The sequence below is a fragment of the Thamnophis sirtalis genome, unplaced genomic scaffold (assembly GCF_051295495.1).
Source record: "Thamnophis sirtalis isolate CommonGarterSnake01/CBP01778 unplaced genomic scaffold, rThaSir2_p1.2 scaffold_2, whole genome shotgun sequence".
Taxonomy (NCBI): Eukaryota; Metazoa; Chordata; class Lepidosauria; order Squamata; family Natricidae; genus Thamnophis; species Thamnophis sirtalis.
The window spans coordinates 71628291-71643457 of record NW_028261382.1 but is presented as its reverse complement, the minus strand read 5'-3'; the positions used below and the strand labels follow the sequence as shown (position 1 = coordinate 71643457).

General features: G+C 47.2%; 1 protein-coding gene across 1 annotated transcript; it reads left to right on the top strand.

Annotated features, from left to right (window-relative positions):
• Positions 1-2579: 2579 nt before the first annotated feature.
• On the top strand, positions 2580-14963 carry LOC106545295 (surfactant protein C). Its single transcript, XM_014061807.2, has 5 exons — positions 2580-2642; positions 4988-5128; positions 11119-11259; positions 12235-12345; positions 13892-14963. Exons 1-5 carry the CDS (start codon positions 2580-2582, stop codon positions 14024-14026), a joined length of 591 nt encoding a protein of 196 aa, XP_013917282.2. The 3' UTR covers positions 14027-14963.
• The last annotated feature ends 204 nt before the right edge of the window (positions 14964-15167 follow it).

Below are 15167 nucleotides of genomic sequence, written 5' to 3'. Positions count from 1 at the left end.
TCATAAATACGAGTCAAAAAGGGTGTGTCAGCTTTTGTGGGTTCGCAAAGCTTTTCTTGGGATGCATTATATATGACCTGCATCTACCTCCCTTCTCCCCACCTCACCCCCTCGCCTCCACTTAATTCTTAAATTAGCCTGACCACCATAGGCCTCGGAGGAGGACAGGAATTACAGCTGTGCCTTTTAATGGAATTGCCAGCTGGCGAAGGGGCTGCCGTCTACCGCTCTTGCCATCTTAACACAAGGAGGTGTTTGTTGTCATTGTTGCCCATGTTATTTTTCCCCAGCCAGCCTTGTTTGAATAGACTCTGTCCTTTTGTCTCAGAATTTGCTCTCTTGTGATGAAGCTGACTTCCAAATGAACCCAGGATCAAAGCCTTTTGGGACGGTCCAAGCAAGACGTTCCAACTGCAAGTGCTAACGCTATCCTATGTTCCAAGGTGATGCTGGCAGAAACTTGCAACTCTCAAAGTATCGTATTTTCTGGACTATAAGATTCACCAAGATTTCAAAGAGATAAGTAAGAAAATAAACATTTTTGTCCTCCCCAGCCCCCAGGAGCACTCTGCAGGCTTCAGCAGGGCTGGGGAAAGGCAAAAACACCCCCATTTTTCAGGAAAACGGGCCACCCTGTTTTTCATAAAAATGGGATGCAGGGATGGGGCTTCAGGGGGCCAAAAATGGCTATATTCATTGTACAAGACGCATCAACATTTCCACGCTCTTTTAAGGGTAGAAGAGGTACATCTTCATAATCCTAAAAATACGGCATTTTTTTTCAGGGGGCAAATGGACTTTCTTGTTTGTTTCTTTTGAAGACGTTTCACTTCTCATCCAAGAAGCTTCTTCAGCTCTGACTGGATGGTGGGGAATGGAAGGATTTGGATTCCTTGCAGGCAACTGGTCATTTGCATCCTTTCCAAGTGTTACAATGACCCTCCAAAAGGATGCAAATGACCAGCTGCCTGCAAGGAATCCAAATCCTTCCATTCCCCACCATCCAGTCAGAGCTGAAGAAGCTTCTTGGATGAGAAGTGAGACGTCTTCAAAAGAAACAAACAAGAAAGTCCATTTGCCTCTTGAAAAAAGCACCTTTCAGACAACCAGGGCCTAGATGACTGAGAATCTCCATAGACAAGTCTCAAACTACATATTTCTCCCCACCTCACCTTTATAACACAAGAAACTAGGGGTGTGTGTCCTTTTTGAGACTTTTTCTACACCTCTGTTGATTTTGTGGGCTAAGCTGCCTCTTATCTGACTGTTGTCTAGTTTCCTTCCTCTCCTCCTCTTGTCCCTTAAATAACATTTTCACCAATCTTTACACACAGTCCCAAGCCTTAGCTGATTTTGGCACACCAGTTATCTTCTGGAAAAGTTCTGATGCCGCTCAGAGGATGGGACAGAAATGGATTACACCACTTGCAATGTTCAGATGTTTCTTCCCTGCTTTTACAACAAGCCCATCTCCAGCCTTGGTGGCCATTGTGAATTGGGCTTCTGGCTGCAATCGTTGTTGTTGCTCGTCTTCTCACTCTCCCCCATTGTCCTGGCGACTGAATTGAGCCCACTAGGGCCCGGGAACTGCTGGGAGGGCAGCGTGTGGCACGGAGACAAACGTCTCTTGTTCTGGGCACAGCTGTGCCCCAGACATCAAAGGGCAAAGTGTGCCAGGGGGTGACTTGAGCTTGGAAAAGCCACATTTTGCAACCAGGGCTGGGCTGAGACGGGCACAAAGGCTCCTGTGGGACGAGGACAAGCAGAAGTTGTGCTTGGGGGGGGGGCAGATTGCAACCCCCCCCTCCACCGCTGGGTGGGAGGGAAGAAGGAATGAAACTCTCGGGTTCTCAATGTTTGTTGCTAGGAGATTCACAAGTCATCTTTGCCAGATTGAAGGACCAGGTGATGGAATGTCTGTCCAGATGAGGCCCTGGGGATGAGAAGATAGGACCCAGGTGTGGACGGAATGGACATGAGAGTGAGGAATATGAATTCTGATAAAACTCTCCATAACTGCTGAATTCAATTCCCAGCATCCCACACCATTAACTATGATAGTGGGGCGCCTGGAGCCACAGCTCCTCAACCCTCTCTTTGGCTCCAGATTTCTTTCCAATAACATGACCCTCGTTCTCTCAGTGCTATCGCTCTTCTCAGAAGCTCTTGCTATTGTGTTTTGGGCAAACATCTTACGAACTTCTCAAGGAGTGATTTAAAAGCGAACGAGGAGGACTTCCTCCTTCCCAGATTGACTTTAGAACAAGTTGAGTTTAAGGTTTAGGAACAACAAGGGGCCACTTGTCCCTAGAAGGTACTTCTGCTTATGGACAAGGTTCTTCAGAAACTCTTGAAGGACATGTGTCCAAATAAACACTTTTTGAGTGTCCCGAGAAGACTAGGCAAGAAATGCTTCCTTAAAAGCAAGACTGGCTACCAGCCAACAGGAGTTGCAATGGGGCTGGAGAGCTAACCAATCCCCCGGAGGAGTTTAGCATCAGGTGCATAGTATAAGTAGAGGTTCTCCTATCCTACAGAAGAATAAGGGAGATTCTCCTGCTAGAGAGCTAAGGATTGGAATGGAAGGCGATTACAAGATGGACGATAGCAACAAGTTGGCCCTAATGTCCGAACCGCCTCCGGTGAGTTTCACTCCTTCTGGGAAGAGCTTTTTGTTCTTCCAACTTTAACTTGGAACAATGCATGGGCCGTGAGTTAGAGGAACAGAGCCAGCTAGAGTTAGCCCATAATTTACGATAACTAAGATGGAGAATTTTAATTACCCAGCTCTTCAGCCAATTAATAGGAGGGTGGGGGACTTTTCTTCCCTGTTTTCAGCCCTTTCATTTTTTGAAAGTTTATTTTTTATTTTTTATTCTCTTACATACAATTATGGGCATACATTCACATAGTTATTCTGCTTCTTTACATTTGTCATTCCATTTATAAGGTTATAATATACATTTTGGGTTGCTTTGTTTGCCATCCCTTCCACCTTATTTTCCTTTTCTTTTCTCCCTCACTCCCTTCTCTACTTTCTTCCTTCCTCCTCTCCTTCCCCTTTCCTTCTTCCCTTACCTCTCCCCTACTCCTCTCTTCCTCTTCCCCTTCCTACCCTCTCTCCTTCTCTTTCTCTCCCTTCCACCCTCCTCTCCTACCCTCTTTCTTCCTTCCCTCCTCTTCTTCTCCTTCCTTCTTCCCTTACCTCTCCCCTACTCCTACTCTTCCTCTTCCCCTTCCTACACTCTCTCCTTCTCTTCCCCTCCCTTCCACCCCCTCTCCTTACCTCTTTCTTCCTTCCCTCCTCTTCCTCTCTTCTCCTCCTCTCTTCCTTTCTTTTTCTGTTTTGTAGGTGTCTCTTTCAGCTGTCAGTTTATATTTTCTTGGGATGGTGTTTCCGCAAACCCAAATATGATTTAATATCATTTCTTATACCTTTCCTTCGCTAACCTATCCTAACTATGTTTTTCCCTTTAAATCTCACTCTTGAATATAAACTTCTATATTAATATTCTCTCTTTCCTTTTCTGCCCCACCCCCCTGTAGATGCCCCCAAGCCTATGGCCGGAATACAGGTAGTCCTCAACTGAACGACCGCAACTGAGCCCAAAATCTATGTTGCTAAATGAGAAATTTGTTCAGTGAGGTTTGCCCCGTGTTACAACTTTCCTTGCTGCTATTGCGAAGGGAATTGCTGCAGATGCTAAGTTAGTAATGTGGTTGTTAAGTGAATCTGTCTTCCCCAGATGATTTGGCTGGTCAGAAGGTCACAAAAAGGATCGTTTGACCCTGGGAGACTATAACCGTCATAAATGTGAGACAGTTGTCCATTGTCTGAATTTTTCTCCTGTGACAGTGGGGGAACCGTGTGAAAAACAATCATGAGTCACTCTTTTCAGTGCTGTTGTAACTTCAAATGGTCATTAAACAAACTGTACAACAGATAATCCTCTGGCAGCCTCTAAAACTGTGATGGCGAACCTACGGCACACATGCCAGAGGTGGCACTCAGAGCCCTCTCTGTGGGCATGTGCACTGTAGCCAGCTGGCCTTCACGGGTGCCAGGGTACCAGAAAATGACCCGAAAACAGACCATTTTCTAGGTCATTTTCAAAGTGTTTTTCAGCCCAAAATGGCCCAAAAATGTTCCCCAAAACAGCCCAAAACAGGCATGCGCGCACCAGCTAGCTGGTCTTTGGGTTCCTGGGGCTCCAACATGCACAAAGATCAGCTGGCTGGCACACATACACATGCCAAAACCCAAAGACCATGTGGCTGGCATACACATGCACACGCATTCCCGTTTCGGCACTGCTCTAGATTAATGCTACATATGAAGTAGGTTGATGTGCAATTAATGTGCTCAGAGGAAACAGATCCCTAGCTGGCTATCCTTACCTCTCTGGGGGAAAGGAAGAAGGGATTAACAGATCAAAAGAGCTTGGAAGGGACCTTGGAGGTCATCCAGTCATCCAATCCAACACCCCCCTGAATATCTCCTGTCTCAGGGTGACTTCTGTGGAGGACACAAACAGAGTTTCTATCTCATTACGTTATTTGAGACACAATGGCTCATCTAGAGAAAAGAAGGACTGGGGGTGGGGGACATGATAGCAGTATTCCAGTATTTGTGCGGCTTCTACAAAGAGGAGGGGGTCAGTTTATTTTCCAAAGCACCAAAAGGCAGGTCAAGAAACGATGGATGAAAACTAACCAAAGACAGAAGCAATCTGGAATTAAGGAGAAACTTCCTAACAGTGAGGACAATTAACCAGAGGAACAACTTGCCACCAGAAGTTGTGGGTCATCCAACAGTGGAGGTTTTTAAGAAGAGATTGGGCAACCACTTGTCTGAAATGGGGTAGGGTCTCCTGCTTGAGCAAGGGGTTAGACTAGAAGACCTCCAAGGTCCCTTCCAGCTCTGTTCTGAGACAAAATCCAGCCCTGTTGGAGTGAGGAATGCTCACATCTGTTTTTGGTCCTGCAGGATTACACAGAATCTCCCAAGTCCGCTGACCTTTCTTGTGGGAAACTCTTGATCCTGGTGATGGCGGTCGTGGTTATGGCTCTGGTGGTCCTGACTTTGCTGCTGGCAGGGCTGCACATTACCGAGAAGCATACTGAGGCGGTAAGGGTGGCTTGACCAGGATTCTTGGGATGAAACTATGGAAGGGATTTCCAGAGAAGTTCATAATCCTTCATCCCCACTGGCCATGGTTGTGTGGTTGATGCTCTACCCCAGGGATCCCCAAACTTGGCAACTTTAGGACTTGTGGACTTCAACTGCCAGAATTCCCCAGCCAGCATAATTTATTATCTTGTAATCCCTTCCTCTGCAATCTCTTCACTTAGATCAGGGGTCCCCAAACTTGGCAATTTTAAGACTTATAGACTTCAGCTCCCAGAATTCCCCAGCCAGCATAATTTACTCTCTTGTAATCCCTTTCTCCTGTGCGCTGCTTGGGGAATCCAAGCATGGGTTAACTTTGTCCATTAGCCTAGAGACTGAGTTCTGAAATTGTTGACCACGCCTCCTCTGATTGGAAGGGTTCAGCTTTTTAACTCAGTCCAGCCTGAAGAGAGATATAAATTTTCTCTAGGATACTAGACAAATTAACTCTATTATTCTGTAAGTATTGTTTTTTCCTTTTAGCATTCTCCTTTTTCCTCTAGGTATCTACAGATTAGGAAGGGCAGGCTGTTTCATTCTGACGGTCTGCCTTGCCGGGCTGTTCTCAGCGCAATACTGGCGCTTCTCAACACTAAATCAGCCGGAACTGGTGGCAATTGACTCCCTCACCTACCGATCGCCGCAGCCGAGAGCTGGTGTGCCACTCTCGTGTCGGCTACCTCAGGCGCAATCCACTTATTAAGCGCGATCTGTCCCTCTTTAATAAACTTGTTTGCCGCTGAGTTTATCTCTGGGCATGATCGGCCTTATTGTTCTGCCATGATCCACTTGAGACAGTGATCCGCGCCCTGCTCTCAGCGACTCTGCTACTGCCGTGATTGTTGCAGCCGCGAGGGAAAGCAGTTTCGGAATGGCCATTGTCTTCAGCGGAATTCAAAGTGGTGGCCATTTTTGGAAGATTTGAATTGCGCGCAGTTGGAAGCCGACCAAGGGGCAGCCGGATTATTCATGCCAAGTTAGCATGACGCGAAATCACCCGAGGAAGGAGCTGCTTTATTCTGAGTGAGCTCTCTGATGATAATAATGGCAGATCGCTTGGCGACTGGGAACAACTTTGGGGCAGAAATCTCCCTCTCATTACCATCTAATCAGTCCAGGGCCAGTAATAGGGTCTGGAGGACTGCCACCAGGACCTCCTGCAGGACCAGGGCAGCCGCCTCATCCATGGCTGCAGATAAGGCCGCAGAACACAAAGAGAAAAACAAGAAGGAAGCTAGGCCTCTGGCTGCCTCTACTTCTAGTAGGTCCCCATCAACTCTTACCATCCACGGTTCTCCACCTGCCTTACCACCCAATCTGGAAGGGGTCCAGAGTTGGTCCCCTGATATTCCCATTCCACAAGACCTCCCTGTAGGGGAAGTGGATTTGAGGCCCCAATCTTTATCTGATCTCTTGGACATGTTGGAGGGTCAGGCACCCGCGCCTAGGCACATACGACTATCAGCCACCTTTACCCCCACTGTGGCAGGGTTGAGGCCCGAGGAAACTTCTCCCCTCAGTATCCCTCCGGAGCTCAGAGATTGATCTCGGTTGCCATAACTCAGGGAGTAGAGGCTGAACTCCAGCAAAGGGGACAACGCCCCAGACACGTGGCCTTGTCCAGGGATCCATCCACTTCCCAGGCGGATCCTCCCTCCCCGCTCCCCTCAATTCACAGTGAGGGTTCTATCCTTGGTGAGGAGGAGGACCTGGGGGAGCAGGAGCTTTCTGATGATGACAGCTCAGGGCAGGACAAGCCCTCCTTCTCTAGGTTATTTCGGCCTCCATTGTTTAAATCATTGTTATACAAGGCCAAGACCACCGCCAACATGGGTGACCCCACTACTCAGGCCAGTGCAGCAGTGGGACTGGACTCCATGGACCGGTTCTTTGCTGAACAGGTTCAGGAACAAGATGTTATTCCCTTTCCTAAACTATTTTTCGATGTAGTGTAGAGACAATGGACGCAGCCTGCTGTGATCCTACTTCCAGCAATGGCAACAGAAAGCTATATAGCTCCACCCCGGAAGTAGACAGGATTCTTCAGTTCCTTACTGTAGACTCACATACCCCATTGCTGCTTTGACCTCTCCAGCCCTGGTGCCATCCAAACTTTCAGAAGGCCTTAAGGAGGAGGACCACAAAGCCGAATTGATGATACGCAAAACATACCAGGCAGCTGCCTGGGCGTTACAATTAGCGGCTGCAGCCTCATTTTTCAACTGGACATCCTTGGTGTGACTTAAACAACTCCAGGCCAGAGTTGCCCCAGAGGATATGCGGCTGCACCAGGATATCAACAAACTGGTCGCAGCACTGGAATATTCCTCAGACGCTACTCTTAATGCGACTAAATTCACATCTCAAGCTATAGCATCCAATGTTACGTCCCACTGCCTCCTATGGCTCTGCCATTGGCAGGCGGATATAAAATCTAAATGGTGCCTAGCTTCGACTCCATTCAAGGGTGGGTCCCTGTTTGGTTCTGCCTTGGACCTGATCTTAATAGAGACAAGGGACAAGTGCAAGGTGCTTCCATCCACCAACAGGCATTCCGATAGGAGACATCAGCCTTATTTCAGGAATCAGCCATTTTGGACCACAGTACAACCAGCCATACAGACAGGGACAGGACCATGCTCAGGACTGGTCAGGTGCCCGAGACAGGAATAGACAACAGAATCAGCAACAATCACAGGCTCAACGGCCATTTTGTGGCCCCAACAACCGGTCTTTTCGCCGGTATAGGTGACTCCCAAAGGGATGGGCCTATTGGTGGGCAATTGTCAGCCTTCACAAGCCAATGGGCAGAAACCACCTTGGACGCTTGCGATGTCCAGACAGTGAGGCCAAGCCTCACTCTAGAGTTTCTCTCCATGCCCCCGAGACGATTCATCAAGTGCCCTGTCTCCAGGTGTCAAGTGAAACAGGGTCTCATGAACCAAGAGATCCAACATCTGTTATCCATCGACGCCATAGAACCAGTTCCCAAGGAACAGGAAAGGCTAGGGTTCTATTCCATCTTGTTCCTAGCCCCCAAATCCTGGGGAGGATGGAGAGCCATCCTAGATTTAAAGTGACTCAATCTTTACATCAGGCACCAAAATTCAAGATGCAGTCTCCCAAAAGCATGTTGACCTGCATCAGACAAGGTGGCCTGATGACATCAGTCAACATAAAAGAGGTCTACCTGCATGTGCCAATACATACAGCACACAGGAAATTCCTGCAGTTCCCATTCTCGGGCTGCCACTTTCGTCAGCCCCGCGAACTTTTACCAAGCTACTGGCAGCAATAGCTGCGTATCTTCGCTCCCTACCAGTCTGAGTAAATTGTTATCTCGACGACATTTTGATCCTCTCGTCATCGCGATCCCAGGCAGTTCAAGATCTTCAGGAGACTATCAATACCTTGCAGCACTGCGGCTTTGTGCTGAACTTCCCAAAAAGCCACTTTCAGCCGACTATGAGGCTGTTGCATCTCGGGACTCTCATAAACTCCGACACATGCAAGGTGGCCTTATCTCCGGAACGACGCAGCAACATCCAGTCGCTGGTGAGTCACATTCAAGGTCAGAGGTCCTTACCACTGGCGATGCTTTCCCAACCTCTGGGAAAAATGATTTCATGTATAGACATTGTTCCCTGGGCACGCTTCCATGCTCGTTCCTTCCAGTGGTTCCTTCTTCTGTTTCAGAAGGCACACACCAGCCACTCTCAGTCCAAGTTGCTAATCCCACCCAAGGTGTTCACATTGCTCTACTGGTGGAAGACTCCCAACCTGCTCCGGGGGTCTCTATTCAAAGAACCAGAGAGCATTGTGGTAACAACAGACGTGAGCCTATACTGGTGGGGAGCACATTCCCTCGATCAGGTAGCCCAATGGCGCTGGAGCATACAAGAGCTCAGGAACAGCATAAATTGGCTGGAGCTGCGAGCCATCCGGCTGGCTCTTCACAAATTTCAGGACTTGGTCATCACCGGTCATGTGCTGGTCCTCACGGACAACGTCGCCTCCAAGGCTCATGTCAACCGTCAGGGAGGCAGGCAGTCCAAGTCACTGATGTTGGAGGTGGAGAGGCTCCACTGTTGGGCAGAGAAACACCTTTTAACAATCTGAGCAGAGCACATATCGGAGACCGCGAATATACAAGCGGATTGGCTGAGCAGAGCAACAGTGGATCAGACGGAGTGGCGTCTATCCCCAGCATTGTTTCAGGAACTATCCCGCTTCTCCATTTCTTAATCAGGGAAATATAATATTCTGCCTTTTAAATATTTCCTACGACAGTGATGGCAAACCTTTTTTGGCTTGCGTGCCATAAAGGTGGGGGGGAGCGCAGGGGGGGTCATGCGTGAACGTGCCGCAATCATAATGCAATGCCCAACCCCCCTTTAAACCCACCCTACAAGCAAACCAGAAGTCCATTCCTGAACTTCCGGTTTGCCCGTAGGGCTGTTTTTTTGTGCTCTGGAGGCTGGAAGCTCCTGAAGCCTCCGGAGAGCCTCGGGGGGGCAGGGGATGGGGGAGGCTCTTTTCACCCTCCCCAAGCTCCTATAAAGCCTCTGGAGCTAGGGAGGGCGAAAAATGGCTTTAAAAAGGCTGACCTCAGCTGGCTAGTGCACGCATGCGCTCTGTCCAGCTGACAAGGCAACGCCTCGCGAACCTGACAAATGGCTCTGCGTGACACAGGTTCACCATCCCGGTCCTAGGATATTTCATTTTTCTAGGAGAAGAGTGGGTGCTAACTTCCTACAGGGCGTTAGCTACTTTCCATTTTATTGATGCTGTAGGGATCCCAGCCCTGGTCTGAGTAGGTAACGCACACCAGGCCATTGTGTGAATCTGTCTCTTGGGTTATTTGTCTGGGCAGCGCAGGCATTGTTGGCTCAACAAGTGGTTTGCCTTAAACCAGGATTACGGTCCGGTGTGATGCGTGATACCCAGCCAATGGTCTTCATCCTTTCTGGAAGTCCTGAGTCCCATTTTTCTTCTCCTTTTGTTTTTGTTTTATAAAAGCTTTTATTTTAAACAAATAGACACAGCAACAGAAACAAACACATGACTTAAAACAACACAGGAACTCAAAGTCCCATCATATATCATAAAGCAGTTCAGGATTCAGTAAATTTGGAAATGTCTTATGTCGGCGGCAAACAAGGAAAAGCAGTACAAGATGTTGTATAGATTGTATCTCCCCTCCACCCCTGCGAGGCTTGCAACGATGTTCCCAAATAGTTCACCATGTTAGAAGTGTAAAAAAGTACACGGAACCTATTACCATACATGGTGGGCATGCAAGATGGCGAAGAAATTCTGGTCCAAAATTTAAAAATGGCTCGAAGAAAAAACGGGAGACCATATAGATTGGAAACCAGAAGTATTTCTATTAGGCATAATTACAAAAAAGTAAAGTGGAGAAATACTGTCCCTAACCCTACATATTATAACTGCGGCCAGAATAACATTTGCCCAAAATTGGAAGAGCAATGCAGTACCAAAGGAAGAGGAGGTGATAAAAAAAGATTTTAAAATGTGCCCAGATGGATAAATTGATGAAGGAAATACAAGGAAAGTAGGAATCAGAATACTATCTAATTTGGGGTTAATGGTCTAAGTGGTTAGATGACAGAAATAAGAAATAGAGAATTGCATAACAACGATGTAGTAGGAAAGGAGCACATAATGCTAAGATAGGAGTCAGTAAAGATAAGTTATGATAGAGCATTTCAATGATAGTAAGAACATAATGTATAATATAGGCAAAATAATATTTTGACATAAAGAGCAAAGTACAAATAAATACGGAATAGTACATAAAAATGGATAATGGATAAGGAGAGCATGAATGTAAAGATATGTAATTTATTAGAGGGGAAACACTAATTGTAAAGACACACTGATACTGAACTGCTTTTCTTCTCCTTTGGCTTCTTGGCGATTCCTAGGTCCTGCAAATGACCATTCAACGCCCGGATGGCAAAGGGTCCCCCCAGCACTTGGCCATGAGCCAGAAGGAGAAACTGGCCATATTTCCCATCCACATGAAGCTCAACTCTTCGGCCACAGTGGTTTATGATTACAGCAATGTAAGGTTTGCACCCAATCCTGGCTTTCCTTCGTCTTGGCCAAAGATTGGCTTGTGCAGCTGCCTGACACCTCTTTGGAATCGAAATATTCTCCACCCCTGTTTTTTAAAGTAAACTTCTATTTCTTGTTGTGACACAGAGGCGTCTTATGATGAGTCTACTGAAAAGCTGCAGCCCAAAGATATTTCCCAGTTTGAGGAAGGGTCTTCCTTATTGCAGTTAGTTAAGAGAGGAGAATGAATTAATAATCGTCATCTTTTAATGAGCCTGTAATCTCTTGGGCTCTGGCTAATTGAATGTAGCCAAATGTTTTACTGGCCGAATGCCTTTCCTGTTACCAATGCAGAGTTATATTCAGTAGATATATTCTTATCGTACCCAGAGAGAGAAATATCATATATAGAATAACAGAGTCGGAAGGGACCTTGGAGGTCTTCTAGTCCAACCCCCTGCTTAGGCAGGAAACCCTACACCACTTCAGACAAATGGCTATCCAACATCTTCTTAAAAACTTCTCCAGTGTTGGAGAATCCACAACTTCTGGAGGCAAGCTGTTCCACTGATTAATTGTTCTGTAAGGAAATTTCTGTTTAATTCTAAGTTGCTTCTCTCCTTGATTAGTTTCCACCCATTGCTTCTTGTCCTGCCCTCAGGGGCTTTGGAGAATAGCTTGACCCCCTCCTCTCTGTGACAGCCCCTGAAATATTGGAAGGCTGCTCTCCTGTCTCCCCTGGTCCTTCTCTTCACTAGACCAGCCATGCCCAGTTCCTGCAACCATTCATCGTATGTTTTAGTCTTCATGCCCTAAATCATTATAACAAGCAACTCAGGATTGAACCGTGGGGTCCTTGATGCTCTCTGAGTTTGGTGGTTTCCTTGTAGACATTTCATGACCCAACTAGGTAACATCATCAGTGCTAGAAGTATGTCAGGGTTGCCATCGCAAGCTCACCTCTACACTCTGCCTTTGAATAGCTGGTGATCGGCTACCGATCATGGACAGGAAAGGCCTGCTACGTCATCAGAATGAACCAGAAGGATATCCAAAGTCTAGATGCTGTCATCAAGATCTTCCAGGATGTCCAGGTGAATAAAAACAAGGGAGGAAAACAGTGGTGGGATTCACATTTTTTTACTACCAGCTCTGTGGGTGTGGTTTGATGGGCGTGATGTGGCTTGATGGGCATGGTGTGGCTTGATGGGCATGGGGTAGGGTGGGGTGGCTTGGTGGATACTGCAAAATCCCCATTCCTTCCCCACTCCAGGGGAAGGATACTGCAAAATCTCCATTCCCTCCCAATCAGCTAGGACTCGGGAGGCAGAGAATAGATGGGGGCAGGGCCAGCGAGAGGTGGTGTTTGCCGATTCTCTGGACTACTCAAAATTTCTGCTACCGGTTCTCCAGAACTGGTCAGAATCTGCCAAATACCATCTCTGGAGGAAAAGTGAAAGCATCCATGGTAGGAGGGTGGGAGAGCCATTCAGGGCATAGTGCCCGCCGTCTCCTTGGGGCAGGAAGTCAAACTAAAATAGCATTCAAATGTTGACCCCATGACCACTGGGATATATTACCTGAAAAATCGTCAGTGCCGTTGTAACTTCGGTCACTACACGAATGGTTGCAACTCAAGGACTACCTGTACAATGGTGGCAAGCACATGCTGGTTGCCAGCCAAGCCGCTGAATTTTGATCATGTAACTTTGGGAGATGCTGTGACAGTCATAAGTGCGAGGAGCAGTCATCCGCCACTCTTTTCAGTGTAGTGGTAACTTTGAACAATTGCTAAGCGAACAGTTACCATTTGAGTTGCAGTTCCCAAAATAAGGCCATGGGCCCAACTCTGCCCTCCAGAGTTACTTGTCAATGTGCAAAGCATTTCTAGTCTGCTCTCGAGTTGGCATGGGCAGGAGGGGGAAGAATGTTCAGCAGCCACATTCTGAAGCACATTCAACGCCTACCTTTTTCAAGGTTGGTCTGAGAGGCGTGTGTTTCTACAGCCCGGGAAAGTGCCTCATTGGAGAATGTGATTTATGACGCACTCTGGGAGGAGGTGGGAAGAAGGGTCAGAGTTGAGCCATAAATTCCATGCAGCAGCGTTGACTTCACTTGGGTAATTACCGACATGTAGCTCCTAATAAATAACTGGATTTCTTTTGAAACTTGGCTTGAGGCTCATGAGTTACTGTATTTTTCAGACTATAAGACGCACCAGAGTATAAGACACACCAAGATTTTTAAGAGGTAAATTTTTTTTAAAAAGTTTTTGCACTCTGCAGACCTCCCAAACCCTCTGCACACCTCATTTTCCATGAAGAACAGGGCATGCATAGAGTTTGAGAAGTCTGCAAAGTGTTCCTGGGGGCTGGGGGGGGTCATAAATGAGAAAAAAATGACCCATTTTTTACTTGTTTTTGCCCTTCCCAACCCCCCCAGAGCACTTTGCAGGCCTCCCAAACCCTCTACACATCCATTTTTGTGAAGGGGGCAGGGTTTTGGGAGGCCAAAAATGCTGTTGCGTCTTATACCGAAAAATACGGTAATTAGGGCATCCTTCGGAACCCTGACACTGTTTGCTGTTGAGTTTCTTTCCTGTTGGAGCAATTCTTTCCCTCTCCCTCCTTCCTCTTGCAGAAGCCCCCTCCCCTACTGCCCCTTGGACAGAGAAAGAAGCCAGTGGAAAACCTCTCAGCAGTGCCAGCTAATCGTTCGATGCTAGGAGCTGCCATCAACCTTCTCTGCAGCTCCCTCTCCGTCTACTGGGTTTAATGGAGTCAGGATAGAAGAGGCAGAGCGACAGCAGGAAAATGATGGACCACCAAATGTCTAAGAAACTTCTCCGACCTCCAGGTCCTGGTTGCCCCAAGGGTGCTTTTTCAAGAGAGCTTTCTTTGTTTTTACTTGAAGACGTTACGCTTCTCATCCAAGAAGCTTCTTCAGCTCTGACTGGATAGTGGGGAATGGAAGGATTTACACTCTTTGCAGACCGCTGGTCATTTTCATCCTTTTAGAGGGTTGTTGAGGCCACTTGGACTCTGTGTCCTCAGGGTCACCTGAGTGGTGCAAATGGTTCCTGTAGTCTGCAGTTTTTTCTCTGGAAATCCATCCTCCAGGTCATGGTTGTCCCAAAGGTTTTTTTTTTTTCAAGAAGCAACTGGATTTTCGGTTTTTTCTTTGAAGACGTTTTGTTTCTCATCCAAGAAGCTTCTTCTTGGTCATTTGCATCCTTTTAGAGGGTCTTTGAAGGGCCTTTTAGCTATCCAATTTGGGATGAAGACCCTTGGAATGGTGTGGGAGTAGCAATGGATTTCCAGAGGAAATTTTTTTTCAGATTACAGGAACCAGGAGCACCACTCAGGTGACCCTGAGGACACAGATAAATCTCCAAGAGGCCTCAGCAACTCTCTAAAAAGGATGCAAATGACCAGCTGTCTGCAAGGAGTAACAATCCTTCCATTCCCCACCATCCAGCCAGAGCTGAAGAAGCTTTTTGGCTGAGAAGCAAAATGACTTCAGAGAAAAACCAGAAAGTCCAGTTGCCTCTTGAAAAAAAGCATCTTTGGGATGAACAACCACAAGCAACACAGCAACCTGTCGGCTCCCCCCCTCCCAGCTCGTGGTTGTCCCAAAGGTGCTTTTTCAACAGGCAACTGGACAGTCTCGGTTTTGTCCTTTGGAAACATTTCACCTTTCATCCAAGGAACTTCCTCGGGACAAATGGCCCATCCTGGAAATTCATCCATTCTTGGCCTTCCTCGCCAGAAGCAACAGAAGGAAAAGGCAGCCTGGCTGTATTCCTCACCCTAACAAACCATGGCTTGTTATATCAAGGCTTATTCTGGGAATTTTTCCCTTGGTAGTTTGCAATTTAGACTCCTGACCTTTGGGGTTAAAAAGAGTTAAAGTGGGG

What these genes read in the sequence shown, in the direction of transcription:
- LOC106545295 (XM_014061807.2), top strand. Translation starts at nt 2,580, where the DNA reads ATGGAAGGCGATTACAAGATGGACGATAGCAACAAGTTGGCCCTAATG. An exon ending in CCGAGAAGCATACTGAGGCG is followed by an intron (nt 5,129 to 11,118) that starts GTAAGGGTGGCT and finishes GGCGATTCCTAG; the next exon opens with GTCCTGCAAATGACCATTCA. An exon ending in AGATCTTCCAGGATGTCCAG is followed by an intron (nt 12,346 to 13,891) that starts GTGAATAAAAAC and finishes TTCCTCTTGCAG; the next exon opens with AAGCCCCCTCCCCTACTGCC.